This window comes from Onychostruthus taczanowskii, unplaced genomic scaffold (assembly GCF_017590055.1).
Source record: "Onychostruthus taczanowskii isolate IOZ18803 unplaced genomic scaffold, ASM1759005v1 scaffold90, whole genome shotgun sequence".
NCBI lineage: Eukaryota > Metazoa > Chordata > Aves > Passeriformes > Passeridae > Onychostruthus > Onychostruthus taczanowskii.
The window spans coordinates 1,564,856-1,586,962 of NW_024506994.1; the positions used below are offsets into that span (position 1 = coordinate 1,564,856).

The 22,107-nt window shown below is 41.4% G+C and overlaps 1 protein-coding gene across 2 annotated transcripts in view; it reads left to right on the plus strand.

The window, feature by feature from the left end:
• TFAP2D (transcription factor AP-2 delta) overlaps window positions 1-22,107 on the plus strand; it is a 47,072-nt gene that overhangs the window by 19,389 nt on the left and 5,576 nt on the right. For both annotated transcript variants that reach the window (XM_041426193.1, XM_041426192.1), the window contains 2 exons: window positions 6,686-6,827; window positions 13,249-13,362. In XM_041426193.1, coding sequence (XP_041282127.1) covers window positions 6,686-6,827; window positions 13,249-13,362 — 256 coding nt within the window. The remainder of the gene's footprint in view (window positions 1-6,685; window positions 6,828-13,248; window positions 13,363-22,107) is intronic.

A 22,107-nucleotide genomic window follows, 5' to 3' on the forward strand; every position in this document is an offset into this window, starting at 1 on the left:
TTGTTGTTTGGCTGTGAGTTGCAGCTCTGGGAATTTCAGATCCCTCCTCCTTGATGCTGAGAGAACTCAGCTGATCCTAAAGGTCAATACCTTCTACAATCATAGCCTGAAAGGGCCATACAGATCTAGGCAAGTAGGCTGAGGTCTCAGCACGTATTACCACAGAATTATAGAAGGATTGAGGCTGGAAGGCTCCTCTGGTGATCTCCCAGGCCAATCCTCCTGCCCCAAGCAGGGTCAATGAAAAGAGCTTGCTCAGGATTTTGTGAGTTTTTTATTATCCCAAAGGATGGAGATCCTTCAAGGCAGAAATAACTTTGCATCCTTGACACTGGAGGTTTTCAGCATCTATGACAAGGGACTGAGATTTCCAGGGGTCACTGAGCACAGGGAAGTTCAGTGGGGCTGCCCTGAAATACAGGTGTGTCCATATCACACCTGCTTGCAAGAGAAAGCTCTCAAGGAATTACAGTCTTAGAAAAGGTACCAAGTTAGAGGAGCAAGGGCTGCTCCCACCTTCAGGCATCTCGGGTCAGGGCAGATTAATCTCAGCTGGGTTTCATTAGTAAACAGAGCAATGGCTTTAAGCTGAAATCAGGAAGAAATTCTTCCCTGTGTGGGCGCTGAGGCCGGGGCACAGATTGCTCAGAGAAGATGTGGCTGCCCCTGGATCCCTGGAAGTGTCCAAGGCCAGGCTGGACAGGGCTTGGAGCAATCTGAGATGGTGGAAGCTGTCCCTGCCCATGGCAGGGTGTGGAGCTAGGTCATCTCTAAGGTTTCTTCCAGCCCAGACCATTCCATGGCTCTGGGATTCTATGTGACTAGTTATTCATTCTTCAGAAGAGGCTGAGAGGGAGGTACCTGTCTGACAACTGCTGGCCTGGGGCTGATGGCTGAGAACCTTTACTGTAAGTCAGGGTTGGATTCCTGCTTTCCAGGAATGGAGCTGTGCCCACCTCCCTGCCCTTTATTCAAAACCAGTAGCAAACCTGCTACCAAGCCTACGGTGTTGCTTTTGTTCTTGGACTGCCTTGCTGTGAGTCCTAAAGACAAATACTGATGATGTGCCTGAGCTCACTTTGGCAGAGATCTTTTTGCCTGGATACGCTAATTGTGAATTTTATCTCATGGAATTTTTGGGAATGGCACCACCATGTTAATGTTCCCACAGAAAACTAAGTGAAGCTCATTTCCTGCCTGTGTAACCAATTCTGGGTCAAACTTGGAGGTGCTCATTGAATTCTTGGAGGTATAAGCTGTTATTATTTTGGACATGCAGTTCCAGGTGGAACTGCACAATTTCTCCAAGGAAAACCATCCTTCAATGGTTCCTGCGGCTAGAGGAGGCAAAAATGTAAGGATACAGGCTTATCCTGTGTTTTAGAGGATCCAGAGAGAAGGCAACAGGAGCTTTTTCTGTTGATAGCAATACAGAAGTTGAAATAATAACAATAATTTCTTAGTTCTATTAAATCTCTAAAATATCAGATACATTCTGTGGACCTCTCATAAGAACCCAGGATTGTGTCATTCTTGACTTCTTTAGATGGTTCTAAATTAATTACTACTAAAGGTCCCCACAGTCTTCAATATATTGAGGTTTTAATATCCCTTTAAGGTAAAAGCATGCTCAACCTCTTGAAAATCTATGTGATATAGGATAAGGCAAAATTAGTTGTATTATTGTGTTTATTGACCAAAACCAAGTCAACAATCTCTGGCATGGCTCATACTTCTCTTCCTCTAAAAGATACTGAAATCATTGAGTTTTGGGGAGTCTGCTAAGCTCAAGGAGGAACTGAAATTTATTTCTAGGCTGTGTCTGTCACATGAAGGTCCAGATTTTACGAACATTACTCTGCAGCCTCCTGTTTTCTGCTCTGCTGCAGGATACTTACTGCTGGTTTGATCAGGTCGCATCTTTAGAGTCTTTGGTAGGGGCGTCTGCGGCCCAAAATAAGAATTGTTTGACAGATCGGTTCTGTTCTCTTTGTCATGCACATAAATCAGCACAACGAGCGGGAAGGCAGACAGGGAGGTGAAGTCAGTGTCGCAGGACTCTCCTGAGCAGTTTGGGGACACATCTTTGTGTAACCTGCAGGCGAGGGATGCCCTCTAGTGCCTGGACTAGATGGAGGGAAAGGTCATTTTTCTTACGAGTTCCAAAAGGAAAATTCTTACATATTAGCTGTAAAATAAAGGTTCCTCGGATAAATACTAGTATTTTCAAGGCTAAGCTTTACTGTGGGCTCAAAAGAGTCAAAAGCTTCTCCAGTGGGAGCTAGAAAGGATGTGAAAAGAGGGGATGTGTCCCCTTCTGTTTGAATGGGTCACTTACAAAGCATAAATGTGATTGCAGATGCAGGTTAAAGCAGTGCATGAATGATTTTTAAACCATCAGATAAAAAAAAAAAAAAAAAAAAAAGAAAAGAAAAGAAAAACTAATAAAAAATTCTAGAGTTTGTTTTTCTGTCAAACCTGATTAAGACACTAAATTTCCTAGACACACAATTAACGACATTCATCATTTGGGGACCAAAACTCTTGAGAAAAACAGGTCAGCGGTTTCTTTTTTCATCGTGCTCTCAACTATCACACTTCTCCCCCACCAGCCTTTGTTTAAATATCCTTCCACTTGTTCCTCCTCCCTTCTCACCCTACAAATAGAATAAACTTTCCTTCCACCTCCCGCCTGTCCCTCCTCCCCCTGAGTAACATTTCTGCTGGGTAGAGCATCCGGAGGAGGCACAGCCGAGGAGAGAGTGGGAGGCTCAGATGCCGAGTGTCCCTCTCCTGGGGACACGTCTCCTGCCTTGGCCCCACACAGGAGCAGCTCTCACTCCTGCTGGCCCCGGGGGACCCTCAGGCCGCTCCTTGCACCTGCCCACAGAACCCTTCCGAGGTGCTGCTCTCCCCACCGAGGCTTTCCAGAGCTGTCCCTGCCAATTCCGCTGCAGCGCTTGTCCTTTTCCATCGTGCAAGGTTCCCAGGTCAATTGTCACACTGCAGAGGAGGGGCAGCGCTGCCAGGAGATGCAGAGCTGGGTTTAAGGAGAGCCCAGGATTCCCAACATCTGCTCTTTATCTCGGCAGGAGGAAAGAGCTGGGGGTGTCACACACGGGGAAATTGGATTTCAGGTTGAATTTAGATTGAAACAAGGCAAGTAACTATAATAGTCAGGGGTTTTAGCTGTTTCTACCTTTATCATGATTCCTACCGTGAGGTAAATAACAACTAGGCAGAAGATGGGAAATCTAAGGTAAAAGAGAAAAGGTCAGTTCATCAACATTTCCAACATTTACACATTTTCTCCCAAAGTAAATGTTTGTCTGAATTATGCTGTAGAAAAAGAAAGAACATATTCTATGACATTTTGTATAAACTACTTTCCCCCACCAAGCAGACTTAATCCTACTGTACAAATCAAAGGGATATCCACAAAAAAAAAAAAAAAAAGTACATCACAGTACACTTCTAAATATCAAATCATCATTTGGTCCTGGTTTAAAATGACATCTTTGCTCAACAATGAGATAGGAGAAATTATTCTCTGCGGAGTGTTCTCAAGTCCACTTTTTTTTTTTTTAATTTAGAATTTGTAGTTAGAATTCAGGATGCCTGCTCTTTATAGTATATGCATGCTTATATGAATAAATATGCATAGCTCTAACATGCATTTTCAGTACATGTGAGTTTTCCATTTCCAGCAAAAAATATTTTCAATTTTAATTTAAATTATTTTAATTATTACTTCATTAAAAACAGTAATTACATTTGTATTTACATTTTTACCAATCTATATCTGTGAAGAGATAAGTAATTTTGTTTATTTTTGCTCAAATGGTTTTATATCACAGTCACAATCCCAGCTCGAGACAGGTTTTATACTTTTGAATAATTTTCTCAGATTATCAGAACAGTTTAGTATAATTTTCTCAACTCTAGCAAATAATATAAACCATCTTTGTAAATATAAATTTGAATGAGTATTCACATTTTCATTCCCTTTTTTCTAACAGTAAGAGGAAACATTCACATTTCAGACACTTAGTTGTTGATCATGTTAAATGAATGCCTACATTTTAGCACAAAAAGCTCTGTTCTCTTGAAGATACCGAGACTTTTTCCAATGGCTAAATGTTTAAATTCGTTGTTGTCTACATTCTTTGTATTGTTACTGGGACTGACTGGGACCATGATGAAGCTGTCCGGAGAATTGCAATTCCACCTGATGACAGCTTCAAAGGGTTTGCCTTTTCTTTCCATGCTGGAATGAAGATAAACCTATAAAGTATTTTAACAGAATTTAGTTGAAAAGAAAAACCTGGTGCTCTTCTGAAATAGATTTACTCTGTAAGTCTTTACTTAAAGAAGATTAAAAGCATATCTGAAATAGACGTTTTGAAACTACTCTACAGAAATGTAAAAGCTATGGCTTAAATTTGTACCCTTTCTCACCCATGAAGAAGCCTGGGATAGATATTTGAAATACAAAGCAATCAGTCAGCTCTATGCCTGTTCATTCTGATTGTTTGTTAACTTACCACTGAAATACATTTTGCTTTCACTGAAAATTATTTTACTTTTCTAGAAGCTGCAAACTAAGTGGAAATTGTTTCTCCTTTCAGCTCAGAGATACTGATTGCTTGTTAATTGCTTTTTAAGAATATGGAAAATCATGTTTTAAAAATAATCCAAAGAAAGCAGATGATTTTGACAATAATCTTCAATTTTTGCTGTAAAGTTGGTTACAGTTGCAGAGGTTGTAGCTGGCTGGTATCAGCAAACAGATTGCCTGGGAGTGGTGCATGGATTTTTTTCAGTACCTGAATAAATTGGGGCAGATAAACACACAGTAAAGCATTTTCTTGTGGAATCAAAAGGTGTTTTTCCATGAAAACTCCAGTGGGAGAAGGGGAGAAAATAATATCTCAAAAGAGGGAGAAGAGAGTTGAAGCAGAGGTCAGTGCATGCAGTTTCTTATTCCTCATATTGTCCCTGGCACAGGACCACTGTTTCCATGGAACTTCTCCTCTTCCTTGGCTTAACCAAGCCTTGCTGAGGATGGGATTCATCTCTCCACCTTCATTGCAGTTGCACCTTCTCATGTCAGATCATAGTAAATAGGGAGAAATCAGAACTTCTGGGTTTAATGATTTAATTTCATGATTAAATGAAATTAAATTAATAATTAAACATTTTATTATGTTGCTCAGAACAGCTGTGGAATTTCCATAGCTGGAAACATTCAAGACTGGGCTTGGAAAAGCCTTGAATAACCTCATCTAAGGCAATGCTGTCAGCAGAAGGTGATTTCCTGAGTTCTAATCTAGACTTTCCATAATTCCTCTGATTCCCTTTTGCCTTCTACACTAGTATAGGATGATACATGCTCCAAGTGTTACTTTGTCTCCATTGACTTCAAAGTATAAATCAGACATCAATATTGACATTTAATCTGAGGAATTCCACTGCAGATATCCTCAAAGCGAGGAGTTGCATGTCCTGTATCCCTCCTGACAGCATCAGACTTTTGAACTTCAAAGAGCCAGAGTCCAATGCCACTTGTCCTGATGGCAATCAAACACACAACTCTGAAAAAAAAAAAAAAAACCCAAAACAACAACAACAAAAAAAAAAAAAAAAAAAAAAAACACAACCCCTGAACTCCAAAACTGTTCTGGAGCACATCTCTGTTAGTCATTCATGCAGATGTGCTTCAACACACGCTTCTGGTAACTGACCTATTTCTTCTTTCTGCAATGAGATGAGAGCAAGTGTCATCTGGAAATGCCTATTTCCCACCAGGCAAAGACTGACTTAGGCACAGCTGTTCACAATCCAGGCAGCTGCTTTTGATCAGACAAATCCCACACTGAGGTTGTCAGAGTCACAGCGTGCAGGTCAGGGTGTTCAGTAAACCCTAAAATTAGATTCTGGATTCTCTAAGCTAGTGAAGAGGGTCCTGTTCTTCCAGAGGCATTTGGCAGTCAGCACGGAGTTGGGTTCTTGTGTTCAGTCTTTGCAGTGAAGTGGAGAGGTGCTCAGTGCAACTTCCTTCTTCATCATTTTCCCTTTTTGTTTTGCCTGGTCAGTTTTGTTTGCAATCCTTCTGGAAATAAAATTATTTCTTGAGTTCTCCCTTAGAGTCTGCTCTTCTCTGGTGTGGGGCACTTGTATAGTTGGCTTAACCTCTAAGCAATTGTACTGGAATGTGGGTTATCCCTGTGGGTCTTTCCTGGGGTAGAGGGCACTTCTTCCATTAGACACAGGCTGACTCAGTTCTTCAAAGTTGTTTATTCCTACTTTCTGCTCTTTTCCATACCTTGAATATTGATGATGAACAAGGCTTTCAAAACTGGGCAGCTGCCCAATACTCACTGGTGGCAAGACAGGGCCAAGTGTCTTGGCCAGTATTTTCTCCTGAGAGGGACATCCTTCCATCTGATGAGAGGAATATCCTTCCTATCTTCTGCCTGACACCAACTGATGGCTAAACATCAACAGGACAACTGGGCTGAAATGTGTAACTAACTTGAGAATGACTGTCTACAGAAGTGACTTGCTAATGTTTGGGATTTTTTTAAAGAGTGTAATATAAATTCTGTAACAATAATAACAATATAATGACGATGATGATGATAATAACCTTAAGAAATGACTGACCCATTTTGTTTGACCGCAGGGGAAGCACTACATTTGGCCAGAGATTTCGGCTACACCTGTGAAACAGAGTTCCCTGCCAAGGCAGTAGGAGAGCACATTGCCAGACAGCACATGGAACAGAAAGAGCAGACAGCGAGGAAAAAGATGATCCTAGCGACGAAGTAAGGAGGGAGGGGAAGCGAAAAAAGAAATCGGTCTGTCACTTCTCCATGTTGGATCTGTGGGCTGGGGGAGGGAGGAGTGGGAGTATGGAGCTGGGATTGTGGTGACTGCTATCACAACAGTGCTCACTGACTGGGGGGGAGCAATCCTCCTCGGAGATGCTGAAAGAGGGACCTTATTTACTGCAGTGGGGTTTTAGTGGCTGTGCTCCCATTGCCCATGGTTAAGGGGGCATGTACATCTTCCCAGATGCTTTAGTTTAGATGAGAGCAGAGGATACTATTACATGGTAAGATCTATGGGACAGAAACTGGCTTTGTCTCCTGTTTGTGTGTGAGCAGGAGATCTGAGCCTTTGCTGAAGTACTGGTTACTGATGGATAATTACTATTAGTCTGCTGAGGGAGAGCTGGTCTGCAGGAGGACAGATCCTCTCTGGATGCAAACTGTAAGAGCTCCCCTGAAGTCAAAGGCACTGGAACAATGTACAGCAGCAGGGGAGCTTTGCTAAAGACATTAAAGACACAAAGAGGCATCAGACTTCACTCTAAACAAGCCACTCGTCTCCCTGGAGCAGTAACGTCATGTTAGGATAACATTTCATCTAGGTTAATTAGCCTTGATGAGGGAAGAATTAGGCTTCATGAGCCATGGGAAACAGGAATAAATAGTCTGTGTGGAGTAGGGCAGACCTGCCCTAGGTGTGTGGTCTGACTGTGTGGGGTAACCTTGAACACGTTTGCAGTCTTGCTGTGCTCACTGCAGTGTCATATTTGAGGCTGAAGTAGAGCTGAGACCACAAATTCGAGCTCCCAAATAATCCCCTCCGTGCTGGAAGTACTTGAAAACCCTTCCAGGCTGTGATATATCCAACAGGGAAGATTTTCCCTTTACTAGGGGAAAGGGCTGACCAGCAACAGGATTGTCCTGTGTATCCCAATGTCCTTCTGCTTTGACAAGATTCCTGGCCTTGATGTCCCTCTTGTATCCAGAGCACTGTGCCCCAGTGACCCAGAGAAGAGATACACTCAAACACCTCATGCTTGTGAATCCCATGAATGTAGTGTGTGGTCCTTCCCTGGGGTGATAAAAGCATCACCATGTGGATCAGTGGGAATTTTCTGGATGTGATGAGAGACCTCATATACCACGTTCCTAATTCCCCTGTACATTAAAAGGAATAATGTAAGTGGAATATTATCTTATTCTTTACCTGTATCCACATTTAAGGGCTCCAGGGGTTTCAGAGGCATGAAAATATACCAGCTGGCCAGAGGAAATTCCTCTCTGCAAGTTGTGTCTCCCCATTGCTGTGCAGGCCATTAACATCCTGCCTCCTTGCTGAGGATTTGTCCCATTCACAGAACACAATTCAACCAAAAGGATTAAAATCTTCCCCATTTTCGCCTGGTTTTAGGGAGAAATCACAAAGCCATGGGTTATAATAATTGGTGGGTCACTTTTATGTCCTGTCCCCGAAGGCTGTGCCACTGAGGGCCATATAAGAGTCTCACTACCTTTTCTCACCACCCCATATCCACTTTCTCAGCCTCCTTCACTACTGAGATGAGGTACCATGAGCATGCACTGCCTCTAACCTCCATGAACTTCAGGCTTGTAGGCTGTTATCCAGCACTTTTTAGGAACAAAATTACTTTTTTTCCCTGTCCTATCAGTTAAAAGCACCAGGAAATTACTCAGGGAGGTCTGTCAATAATAGAAAGGCCACATCCTACTGCAGTCAGAGCTGGTAACAGGGACAGATGGGTCAGTGTGTGTGTTACTACTGCCCTCTCCTGCCTGCAAGGAGAACAGGGATTCCCATTCCTGCCCAGGTGTTCAGGAGACACGGGTCCATGACATCACAATATCAGCATGGCTTTTCCCAGCCACGCTCCACATGTCTGGTGCAAAGAGCTCCAGACAATCATCAGGACTTTCCACTGCTCACCAGCCATACCGAAACTCTAGACTGGCAATTTCAGCAATTCCACAACTTCCCTGACTCGTGGGCTTGTGAGTGCTGACACCAGAAAAAGCAGGGCATTATTGTGCTGCTGCCAAAACCAACACAGAAATTCCAGGGTGGTAAGATCACTCATGGCAAGCTTTGTGTGTAGAAAGAGCTGGAGTGCCACTGCCTGTTTGTGCTGCTGCTGCCCACTGTGGGACAGAGCCAGAAGCCCACAGAAATTCTCACTTGTGTGGTCCTGAGGAAAAATAAGGGGAAAGAACAAAGTTATTTCCACAGTCCTTAGAATATAGATGATGAGGAAAAACAAGTGGAAAGGGTAAAATGATTTCCACAGGTGTATTTCCATTATGGATTTAGACATCCAAATTCATTGGCTCAATTCAGCTGCCGAAACACATGCACACACTGCCATTTGAGTTGAACTGGGTTTTACAGTTTGGCCATGAGCTGCTGCTCCAGGGGCACACAGTTCTCTTTTTCTTACTGTGTTGTATCTGCCATGGCCATGGATGTTTTGTGTATTAAAAATCTACATGTGGGTAATGAAACAGAGCCCTAAATGTCCACAATGATGAGGGCTCCAGTGTTCAGTAGGAGCTCCCAGGCCTCCTTGACATCAAGGGCTTCCAGACCTTGTAAGCAAGCAATCCACCCACCTCAAATGGAAGCAGTTCAGCTGCCATGCACAGAACTGTAACCCACAGGCCAGTGAAAGTTAAAAAATTATACTTTAGATAGCAACAGCCAACACGTGGAGGCCACTGAGCTTAAGTGACTCTTTTCCTGCTCAGCCCTACCTGGTCTGAGACCACGCTGATAGAAATACAGAGAACAAAACCAGGACCATTATCCATCATGGAACAAATCACATTCATTATGTTAAACTGCTTCATCTCCCAAAGCTACCTCATGGAAATGGTCTCTCCCATTTGCAAACTCGGGACCTGCCTGGGACAGTAGAAATTGATGCAACAGGATGGTGCCACGGACTGTTCTAACAGTTTTATGGACTAGACAATGAAGAATGAGAACTCGACTTAATAATTGTCATGGGAAGAAGAGATGATTTGGCTGTGTAGCCACTGTTCACTGCTGAACACAAGTATCAGCAATAGCAGGATGAGAGTGAAACAGGCTGAAAAGAGCTGAAAGGGTCAGAAAAGCATAAGCAATGAGACAAACTAGTCTTCTACTCTCTTTCTTTCCACTCACCTCCTTTGACTAAGCAGACGATTGTCTGGGCAAGTGGATGGTTTTCTGGACAGGCCAAAATGCTCCAAAAAAGACTGAATTGTCATGATTCTGGCCAAAGGGTGTTGCTATTGCCCTATCAACCCTAGAAATGTAAAAAAGATCTCCAGATACACATTCAATTCACATAGAAATAGAAAAAAAATAGTGGGAACTGGTTTTATAGGGTTTTTAAACATGGGTCAATTTTCCTTGCAGAGGCATGGGAGAGTCTGAGAGGTTTCACAGCAGGGGACAGAACCTGACCAGTTTGCATCTTGGACAGTTGCTACACTGCCGAAGGCTGTGTCAACTATTGCAGTTGCTGGAGAGGCACAGCATCCTAGAGGAAACCTCCCAGTGTTTCACAGCACAAGGTCTTCCATATGATCAGAGGGACAGATACACCTACATTTACACAGACCAAACCAGAATACTATGAATAATAATTTTATTGTGGAATTGATTACAGCCAGCACAGACTACTCAGCATCTGGCTCATGACACTTCTCTGATATCTGGTCCTTGGATACCTGGCAACTCTGCCACACTCAGAATAAATCAGATTCATGGGTAACATTTGCCCCACTCTTGTACACAACACCCGGCATTTGCTCTGGCCACTGGTGGGGATCATGTCCTGCATGGGCTCTTGTTTTGACCCAGTTCAGAATTTTTTCTCTTTTTCTGGTCATATAGTGGATCATCTGACCATGCATCATAAATTATTAGATGCTTCCTATGCAGGAGAGACCACAACTATTTTTATTAATCTGTGCTCCCCTAGGACAGCACAACCATCTTCCTTTGTTTTTTCAAAATCACTGTCCAACTTAGCAAAAAACTGCCAACTCCTCTCCCTGTCACTACCCCAGGTGATATTTTACTGGTAGTGGAGGCTCTGAGACACCACTTTGCCTAAAAATCCCCTTGAAAAAAAAAAAAAAAAAAAAAAAAAAAAAAAGTAGGTTACTGCCTTTTGCAGGTTTTCATGTATAATAAAAAAGTTTTTTTTTCATTTCTTTCAATCTGCCAACATTCAGTAAAGACTTTTGACACGTGAAGATAGAAGGGAACTTAATTGCACACTTGATTCTGACACTTTCCTTTGTTAAAATGAAAGAACTTTTAAGATGAACTTTTTCAACAGGTAGAAAGTAGAGGTTGGAGGAAGGAGAGAAGAGCAGTGCTGACAGGGCCGACTGGGGATAGTGGGTTGTTTAGAAGCCAAAATGACTGACTGTTTTCAGTTGTTGAAAGGAACTGTTTTTCCTCTAAGGACCTGATTCATTAAAACTGTATGCTGCATTTACATACATTTCTGCTGAATACCTCTCTTTGCCTGAAAAGGCTGGGATGATGCTGTCTTTTCAAGCAGTCGGCATCAAGGTCCATGCAGATGATGAGCATTTGGAGAAATCAGGCTTGGATGGGGTCCAGCAGCACAGCAGGAAATTGGTTTCTGCATCTCTTCTTAGTCAAGAGAGAGCTATCCAAGATCTCTGTTCCCAGCTTGTATCACTGTCATAAAGTGAAGGGTAAAACCAGCTTAAGAACAGCTTAGCACAGTTTTCTGGCTTATAGCTCCACAGTGAAGGACCTTGTAAAGACCAACAAGCTGAGTTTACCACTTTTTCCATTATACCCATGTCCCAAAAGACAGGACATAAGGTGATAATGAAGAACCCAAACTTTATCTAGGACCAGGTGTGCAATGAGTCTCCTAAAAGGAATCACGGACCAACAGAAATGCTCTTTAGTATTAGAAACTGCCCCTAGGCACAGTGGTTGCATCTATGCTACCAAAGTAAACCACACACACTCCGAGTCATCAGATTGCTCTTGTCCAAGTTACTAAAATGTTAGAATGGCTCATTGAATTCTCCCAAATATCTTTTGGGCAAGTCCTGGGAGACAGCCCACAACAGGGTTTATTCTCAGGAAGCCACAGGACTTAGGAGACCAAAGGGGTATAACTTTATTGGTGTTATCAGATGGTGACAAATGGTCTGCAGGTGTGAGGGTGACCCTTGTCACTCTACACTTCACTGGGTGACACAGTTACCAGGCTACACGTGGTCACTGTGACCAGTACCAGGTTAATCCAACAAAGATGAGAGCTCCAGCTGAGTGTCCTGATCATCTGGAGGTGACCATGCCCTCCTGATCCCCCATTAATGCCTTTATTTCCAATACATGCAATGGAGAACTCATGCTAATTTGGACAGGTCCCCTTTCCTTTTTTCAATTAACTGAATCATAAACCAAGTGAATGTAAGTGATGTCTGTTCATTCATGGTCCAGATAATGATCTTCTGAGTACATGAGCTAAATGGAACTGTTTTGTTTTATTTTTTAAAAAGTTTGTTGGTAGAACATTCCTAGGCTAATTTACAAATAACAAGGCAACAGCACAAGAATAAAAGGCCTTATTGTTGGATATTTCCTATTGCTAGGTCCATATAGAGGACCTAGCAATATAGAGGAATATAAAGGAATTCCAGGGAATAAATTAAGTCTCCAGGTGCTGAGGCATCCTGAGAAGCCTCAGGGAAGACTGAGTGGAAGAGAAAAAACAGTGAGACCATGTATCCTTTACACAGAAGATGGGCTACAATGCTGGTGGGAGACCAGAGCAGACAGATCCTGAATTCTCACTGTGAGGGGTCCTTCCTTCACAACCCCTTTGTCCTAAGGGTCAGGAGTCACGAAGGCAAGTCCAAAATATCCAGGACATCAACTTGCAGAAAAAGCAGTGCCTACAATTTACAAAAGCCCATGTACCAGTATTGGTGTATTTACACAAACTAAATAATAGAGTAATTTACACATTTCAGGCATATTCTAATGCTGGTTCACCATTTCCTTTAACCATAAGCCTTGCTGCCAATGTAGGTGAGCTAAGCTAGACTTAACACTGCCAGAATGGGTCCTATTCAGGGATTTTAAAATCACATTCCAAAATGTTAACATTCATATGGTTTCACAGGGAAAATCTTCCTTTTCAAGAGATTCTGTATGTTGTTGGTTCTGAGAATTTGGGGCAGGTAAACCAGAGATGGATTTGTTTGTCTTTAATTTCTGTAACAACATTTCTGCCAAGCAATTCTGTTATGAATAAGATCACTTAGGACATGGTGGGAGTGTTTTGGGAATCAGCTTTATGGGAAAGATTACCAGACCTGTTTTATTGAAGGAGTTCCATTTTCCTTTTAGACAAATATGTAAAGAATTCCAGGACCTTCTAAGTCAAGACAGATCACCCCTTGGATCCTCCAGACCAACTCCAATATTAGACCTCGACATCCAGAGACATTTAACACATTTCAGGTATGATTTTGAAAGAGGAAACTAAAAATCCATACTTTTGATTTAGATTGCATATGATGTTTTAATGGTATTTGTTCCCTTACCTACAAGACATGCAAATAATTAATTAACATCCATAATCCCTGCTAGCTGTGCTTATTAAAAATGCAGGTTTGCCCAGCAATGTAGTTCAAGTTGTCTGCATTCAACCTGCTTCTAGGACCACAATCTGAGTTTGAATAAGGTATTTTCTGCATCTACTGGTCAAATCTCCCCATCTGGCCAGAAAGTCGTCTTACTTTAAACGTGAGCCAAATCACAGCTTGCAAGTGGATGGTCCAGAAGCATAGAAACAAATTCTGAACAAATATAAATTAATCAAAATAGAAATAACAGGATGAAGAGGTTGCATCCTTTCCAATTAAATAAATTGTTCCAAAAGGTCCTCCTTGCTACTGAGATAATTTGACAATGTCTTACCAGGATCATTTTATTAACTCTTTGGCTTCCAAAGCAGGCTGTCCTTCAAATACATTACCTACTAAAACAATTTTACTGCACTAATTTCTGAAAAACACACTGGAAAATCTGGAGAATTGAAAGCTGACTCACACTAAAAAGCCAGATTGATGATATATTTAGACTCAGTTCTTGAGCAATATTTAATGTACTGGTTTAAACAGGCTTGGAAGCTGTTTTGAAGACAAAGACCAATAGTACATGCATACCAAGTCCAAACTTCATTAGAATTTTATCCTAATTGTGTATAAAAGTGTATATATATTTTGGGGTCAAAAAGATTTATTAGCTCAGGAGTTGCTGTGCAATTTCACCTTTTTTGCTTTAGGTGATGTGTCAGATACAACCAGGAGTGATGTGGGATCTTCCAGAGGGCCACTCTGAAATAGTGGGGTCATCTAAGATATCTATCAAAGATAAGTTGGATGAAACATCCTGGAGGTGCTCCTGTCTTTGGTCAGACCACAGAGGACAATTCATGACTTGCTGAGGCTACAGATTATTAATTTTTTCCATCCACTAGCCAATATATGAAAAAAAATGTGAAGAACTGTCCCAGAGAGTTGTTTACAAACCATAATATTAAGCAAGTTTCATAGCCCTGTAAAGGTTTAGAATTGTGCTGTATGTTCTTTAGCACAACCAGCTGAGCCACTCTTCTTTCACTGGTTGGACAGACAACTTCCATGTCTCTATGTCCCAACATCTGTTAGTTATTAATGTTCTGATAGGTGCTGTGAGAAATAATTTTTAGTCTCTCAGACTTTGAGTGGAATCCCAAAAATACCCACCATCCCACTTCCTCCATACACCTGCTGAGGTGTGGAGAGGCAAGGGTAATTCTCCATCCACAAATGCACACATTCCCGACATTCCTGTTTATTCTTACACACACCTGTGTGCATCCTACCTGAGTAAGAGCACACCTGGACCTCCCCACTCCTTTCTCAAGCAGTGCTGTGCATGGGCACACACAGAGCACCCAGGTGTGTGTATGTTTTCCATAATACACCCAACTACATGTGCACATCAAGAGAAACATCCTTATTCGTGCAGAATGCTCATAGAGGGATTTTAATCAGCTACCTAAGTATGTGGAAAAAGAGATAATTCCCTATTGCATGTGCACAGAGGAAATGTGATATGAGGTGGCTAATCCCCAAGGATTCCTGTGTTTAGAGTAGAAATAGCAGTCAGGATAAAATGCTGAAGGCTTCAGCTACACAACTGTCAACTGGTACTGCTCCCATCCTTCCTTCTCTGATGCACATCAGTAGTTGGAGAGGAAAGCTTCTGCAGGCAGCTCTGGATCAGTCAGCGCTTTCTTTCATGTCTGCTGCAGAGCTTAAGTGTTGGACTGAAGATGGGCACCTGGAGGAGCACAGGCCTTGATCCTACTCAGGGTCTTCCCTGGCCTTAAATCAGAGTCTTCTCTGATTGTTCTCAGGGAATGATGAGTGCTCCCAGTCCCAGAGGTGGAGCTGAGACCATATTTCCTTTCCAGCTAGTGTAGAGATGCTGGGGTTGGATCAGCTTCCAACCTGGACTTCTGACTCTGCCCAGCTGCCTGTAGGAGCCTCCACTGCAGCCAGCTGTACATCTTCTGCATCAGTGTTCAGGAATCTCACCTGCATAGCTTGAGAAATCTGAATTAAACAGGTCTAACATAGATATCTACATCAGTATAACTAGAATTTTTCTCTAAATTCCATTGGCTGAACAGTCTGGTCTAGAACTCCATCAGAATGGGAGATTAGCTAACCAGTACACACTAGACACTGTGGGCAGCTAAACCTAATGTAGGCAAAAAAAATCATTATTCCCATCCCCTAAATCCACCAGTCTTTACAGTCAGATCATCTCAACACCTACTACCACCACTTGTCTTCTTGAGATTAAATATCATAGACTCATGGAGTGGTTTGGGTTGGATGGGACATTAAAGACTCTCTAGCTGCCCCATGGCAGGGAATTGGAACAAGATGAGATTTAAGGTCCCTTCCACCTCATGATGATGAAATCTTCAGAATCTTAATATGATGAAATCTTCAGAAATCTGAAGAGATTTTTTTTATGGTCATAAAAAAGAAGAATCACACAACTGTCTATTATTAAAATAATTTCTAAGATATTGAAAGACTTTTTGAAGAGCTATAGCATCAGACATCTACAGTAATTGGATGCAGCCTCTACTACATTGGGGTGAGGCAGATTTCTTTAGGAATAAATTCCCCTACAGCTGTTCAGTGTAGAGCTGTGTACTCCACTTTCTTGTGATGTTACCTGTTCTATGTTAGTTATTAAGACCAGGGTTCACATCCTGGCACAGGTCAGATAGAAGCAGTTTCTTCCCATTTCTCCTGTTTTAAATCTTCAGATTCACACTTCTCTCTGCAAATGCGTCCAGCCTGAAGTACAGGATAGTCCCCATGAAGGGATCAGAGGTGTTGGGTTTGCTCCAACTCCAAACTCAAATTTCACACAAAGCACAAAATGGGAAATCTTCAAAGGAGCTGCCAGTGAGCCTGAGAACTGCTGGATTTTGCACAACCTTATGCAAAAAATCAGAGGCTATTTTGCACCTCTGGTACACCCCTATTTGTGCAGCCACTGTGAACACTGAGGTGTTCATCTGACACAAATTCAAAAACTCAATGCTCCATGAGGAATGATTTTCCAATATTATTCAATCATGAACAGACAACTCAGACTCTTAAATTTACAGTAGGAAATATTGTGGACTACCTGAGCCAGGGTCATTTTATGTTTTTTTCATTCAACTTTTCTCCCCTTTCAATACATTTTAGAGGATCTTACTGCAGAGAAGTTACATTGATAACTTCACTTATCAGTGGGCTGTTGAAGTTATACTGATAACCTCAAATAATTTCAAATATATTGGTACTAGCAGATAAAAGTAGTGCCAGAGAAGAGGCATTGACCATTTGTACTTCTCTTCATCTGCAGAATTTCTGGGGTTTTTTTCTACCTGGTCTGACTAGCACTAGTCCAAAATATTCCTGGGCACAGTGGTACATATATATAACCAATAAAAGGGTAAATTTAGAAACCCTGGAAGCACCAGCCCTTATTACAAGCCAGTAAGGTGCTGCCTGTGTTATGAATTTAGATGTAGGGAAGTCCTGCCTTGCCAGGGCTGGATCCCAAATCTCATGGGCTAAGTGTTGGGGTAGCTCTGATATCCAAGCATTACATAAATCTGCATTCAGGAAGAGGTGATAGGTTGTAAGGCTGCCCAACCTGTCCTTCAACTTTTCTTTGAGCTGGAAAGGTTGGAAGAGACCTTAAAGATCACCTTGTTCCCACCTCTCTGACATGGGCAGTGACACCTTCCATCAGACCAGGCTGTTGAAAACTACACTCAACCTGGTCTTGCACACCTCGAACACAAATAATCCTGTGGGTTGGACCCAGCCTGAAAGTCATCACATGAGCTATCCTATCCCCAGTTTCTGAGGAAAAATTCATCATGGAGCCATGGAACAAACAAAAAAACCGTGGAAATATCAATTTCCATTACTAAGTGCTGAGACTTTTTGTCCAGACACAGGAGTGTCTCTTTATTGTCCCCTAAAGGCTGATTTGTGCAAAGCATTTTTGAATTTACTAAAAAAAGAGCAAAGTCAGCATATCAGTACCAGAAAAGAACCTGAAATTTTCTACAGCTTTAATGGGAGGAACCTGTTTTTCTCACCCTTTACTTTCAAAGTGGAGAGACCATAAGGATCAACAGGAGAGTAAAGAGTGAGAAGAGCAAGAGTAAAGGAAAGAGAAGCAAAAATGTAAGAAAAAAATAAAGTACTTGCATAAAAGTTAGTTTCTTTTAAAATACCTTCTATTACTTAAAATTCAGAGGGTTTTCCCCCAGAATCCCACAGAATCATGTGAGGCTTCTGTGTACATGTGCATGCACCTGAGTCTGGAAGGGGAAAATCTGGGAAGTTAATTTCTCATGAAACTTAATCCAGTTTCAAATCCTACAGGTGTCAGTACAGCAGAGGCTTAATCTCTGGGGTTTTTTTAGGTCCTTTCAGGTAATATAAATCTTTCTTTAGCATTGTAAGATTGTAACATTTAGAGATAGCAAAAGGATAGATGTAAGCAAAACATATGTAAAACACTGAGAATAATTCACTTTAGAAAAGCCCAGAAATAGTAAACCAGGGCAATCATGACCTGCAGCAGGTGAAGACAAGTCTGCCTGGAGACACAAGAGTTCTGACATACACACCTAGAGGTTTTATGGCACAAGTATGTGTGAGGGGAGGTGGTAAAGGGTTGGATAGCCCCCAATAATATAATTCTGCCTCTAAACCAGCAGAGCTGAATGGTGACATTGCAATAAACAGGTTCTTCTGCTGGATCTGGAACAATGTTAGTCAACAGAACCATCAAATCCCATTCTTTTCCTGTTAGGGTTGTACAGGTAGATCTGAGGCATGTCAGTATGGGAAATATCCGTAATTCTGGTATTTTTGCACTGCCCACAAGTTTAGTGCATCCAGCCCTCTCCAGAGCAGAGAACCAGACCAGATGAACCAATTATTCTCTGTTGTAGAGATCCTTGCTGTGAAGAAGGGAAGTGTTTCTGTCACATTTCAAAGAAGGAATGAAGACAGGCAGAAATTAAGACACCTCAAAAGATACACAAAAATTAATTTAATGAACTCTGTGACTTTAGACCTGGACACTGGACCACAAATGTCTGCAATGTTTGGATGCTTCTGTGATTCCTTGAACTAATTTGGCCAAAACCACCTCTTTCTGTCCCAGAAAATTCCCAGGAACTGCTCAGCCTTGCCTCAGTTGAAAACTTAGCTATGGCCACTACTTTCAAATACAAATGCTTGATTGATAGAGATGGGGCCAGGCTGTGCCAGATCCCTCATGACCTGAGGAATCTCTGTATTCCCACTTTGCTAATGCAGCTAAAGGTGAACCAACCTTATTTTTGAGCTTCAGTTTGAGAACCTTAGAGAGATTCACCTGTCTGGTGAATGGGGAGTCCTAGGGTCATTTTAGGTGTGAAGACACATCCTGTTTCACATGCATCTGCCACTCAGATCAGCTTTTAGGGTATCACTCCAATTGGACCAAATATCCAAATCAATAAAAGAGAAATTAAAAAATATATATATTTTAGATAATATTTCACTCCATTTAAGTGGAGAGAGGAGACCTTTTTCTCTCTTCCATTTCACTGTCATATCTGAGATTCAGCCAGGAAACTGAAAGTTAAACTGATATGTCTTCATGTCTTTGTCTTCTTAACCTCCCCTTACATCAGAACAGTTTTGTTGTTTGTTTGGTTGGGTTTTTTTTTAATTTTTAACAGAATTCTTTTCTTGGTTTCCCAGAATCTTGTGTAAACTATAGTTAGCAGAAAGCCCATCAAAAATAACCCACATTCTGTGCTGGAATAGCAAACCATAATACATAAACCTTCAAACAGAAGATTTTCTGATACTATATTCACAAGATCTGTGTCTGTGTCTTGGTTTATACGTACAGACTCTCTGACCTCATCAAACACCATCCTAGCCTCACTTTCTTCACATGTAAAGTTGGGTATAGATACATCTACATTTTCTTTTGGGAAACTTGTGTCTCTAAGAATCTGTGGAGTTTGGAAATTTCAGATATCCTACTAATGCCATCCATCATATAGGGAAAGGAGATTTCCCACTGATTACTGCAGTTGTATATGATCCTTTAACTTCAAGGCTACATCTAATCAAGATGCAAAATCACACCCAGATCTTCTATTTTATATATAAAGACAGCAAAACAGCAAAGGGAAAACTGCTTTTTTGTAAGTGACACTCCTTTCACTGCAGAAACCTTATAAAAACAGACACACAAAAAGTAATAGGTTCAGAATACTAAAGTTAGGTAATGAAAGCAATCAGCATCCTCATGGATTATTCTGTGTTCTGTCGAGCCATCCAGCTGATTTGAAGCACCCTTCCTGTGAAACTGTTTGAGACAAGAGTTTTGTCGCTTCGCTGCTCGCTGAGCCTGGAGCTGTCAGCCTCCTGCCAGAGCCTGGCATCACGCTGACGAGGTGACATCAAAAGTGACAGACAAGAAACCAGAAGCTCAGACTTTGGGAGCAGTGAGAAAGTAACATCCTTCTTTCCAAAGGGGAAAACGGAGCACTGAAACAGGTTTTGAAGCTCAGCGTGTTCTTTAAACTGTAACAAGAAGCCAAGCCCAAAGACTTACTTGTGGGCTGTCTTCAAAGATGTGCTCACCCCCTCCTGTACATGGTTCTCTCTTATTTTTTTTACACTTCTTTGCTTATCAGGAGGTAGAACACCTTCTGTTGTAATTCCAGTGATCTCAGTTCACAGCAGCAGCCTCCTGTTTGGATGCAGGGACTGGAAGAAGCCTGGTGCACAATGAAGTTTATGGTGAAACACCTCTGGTGCCCTCTAGAGTTCCCTGATTTCCAGGAGCTCCCTCAGTCTTTGGATTCTGTTAACTGAGAGGAGCAACACTGCTGCCTAGTGTTTTTTTGTTGTTTTGGGTTTTTTATTTTTTGTTTGGTTTGTTTTGGTGGTTTTTTTTTAATTTTATTTTTACTTATTTTCCTTTTCTCTTTATTTACTGTAAGTGTTAGAGTGCCTTCTTCTGGGATCATTCCCTCACTTCCTTTCCAAGGGATTCCTTCTTTGGTCTTTCCATAGTAAGACCTCAATCACCTTGTCCTCCTCTCCTGATGAACTAAGTCCTTTCTAGTTTCTAATATTTTTATAGGTTTTTGTCATGGGTTGTATCTTACCATATTCCTTTAAAGTCACAATTTATGAAGTCAAAAAAACCAGACAAAAATCTGGGTTTTTTTATCTGCTTCATTAAAAACTAGGTCCCATAATCATGGGGGAAAAAATATACATACATTCATCAAAGAAGCAAAAAAAATCTTTGGGGGGTGCTTATATTTTCAACACAGCACTTAAGATTTCTTAAAGGATTTAAGGCACTCTCGTGTTTCCCAAAAGAAAAAGGAATGCCCTCCTCTCCTTTCCAAATTAAAAAGGCTGCAAAATTTATTGCATTTTGTCACCAGCATGTTTATAAATGTTAATTCTTGATCCTTCTCATTTGAGGAGGGCAATAGGTCTTCTTAGCTACATTTCCTCACTGGAAATATTTATGGATGGTAGTAAATTGAATGAACCTCATCTGTTTCTTTGCCTTCCCATAAAGTAAAGATGAATCAGTAAATGTTTAAACTTTGGTCTACAGTTCAAAAACACTCCAGTTTTTGGAAGTTTCAGGTCTGTTGCCTGTGCAATTCTTCCTAGTGTGGAAGTTCCAAAGTCTGAAATTTACAGATCCAAAATAGATTATCTTCAATTTGGGGCATCAGCTCGAACACTCTCTTCCTATTTTTTCCTTGGCTTTTGCACATGGTAGAAGGAGGTCATCCACCTGGGAGGACATGTCCTTAGTACACTATGAACAGAAGGAAAACATGAGGGTCTAGTTTGAAGGCAACTTCTGTACTCTTTGGTACTCTGAACTGATAGACTTCTTAATATACACTGCCCATGGTCTGATTTTTGACTATGAGTCTAACTTTTGTCATGGTTAGACCTTCTGAGCTGCTGAAGTGGAGTTATCAACATTTAACTTTCTAGGCAACCTTCACAAGAAAGACCTTGAAATCAACAGAAGCACCTCAAAGTCAATATTCTCACCTCTATATTCAGATGTTACTTGTGTCAGTGAAGAGATACAAATATTTTACCATTTCCTTTACAGCCATTAAAAGTCATATCATATCTTACCATCATCAGCTGTGTGCCGTTGAATTTGGATAATCATGGAATTTTCACAGTCAAATTCTGAGAAAATTTGACCAATAAGTTCAAGGTTGCTTTGTCTTCATTATTATTATTTTAAAGGGCTTATTTATTTTAAATGAGGATGTAAACATTCAGTACAGATGGCCTCTTCCCCCCTCCTCCCCCCACTGAGAGGGAAGCTGTTTCTTTTGCTTCATGTCAGAGCTTCACCAGCCTGGGGTATGGAGGAGTCCTTGAGGTGGTTGCCAAACGAGACTCCAAGCCTTCAGGCACACTTGGATCTTTCCACTTTTAAGTTAAGCCATCATTAAAACATGAGCAGACATAATTGCATCATAGTATTGGGCAGAATTACAGGCAGGTCTGGATATCCTTAAGCACCAGGCTTTGTAATGTGTTGGCCTGATATTCT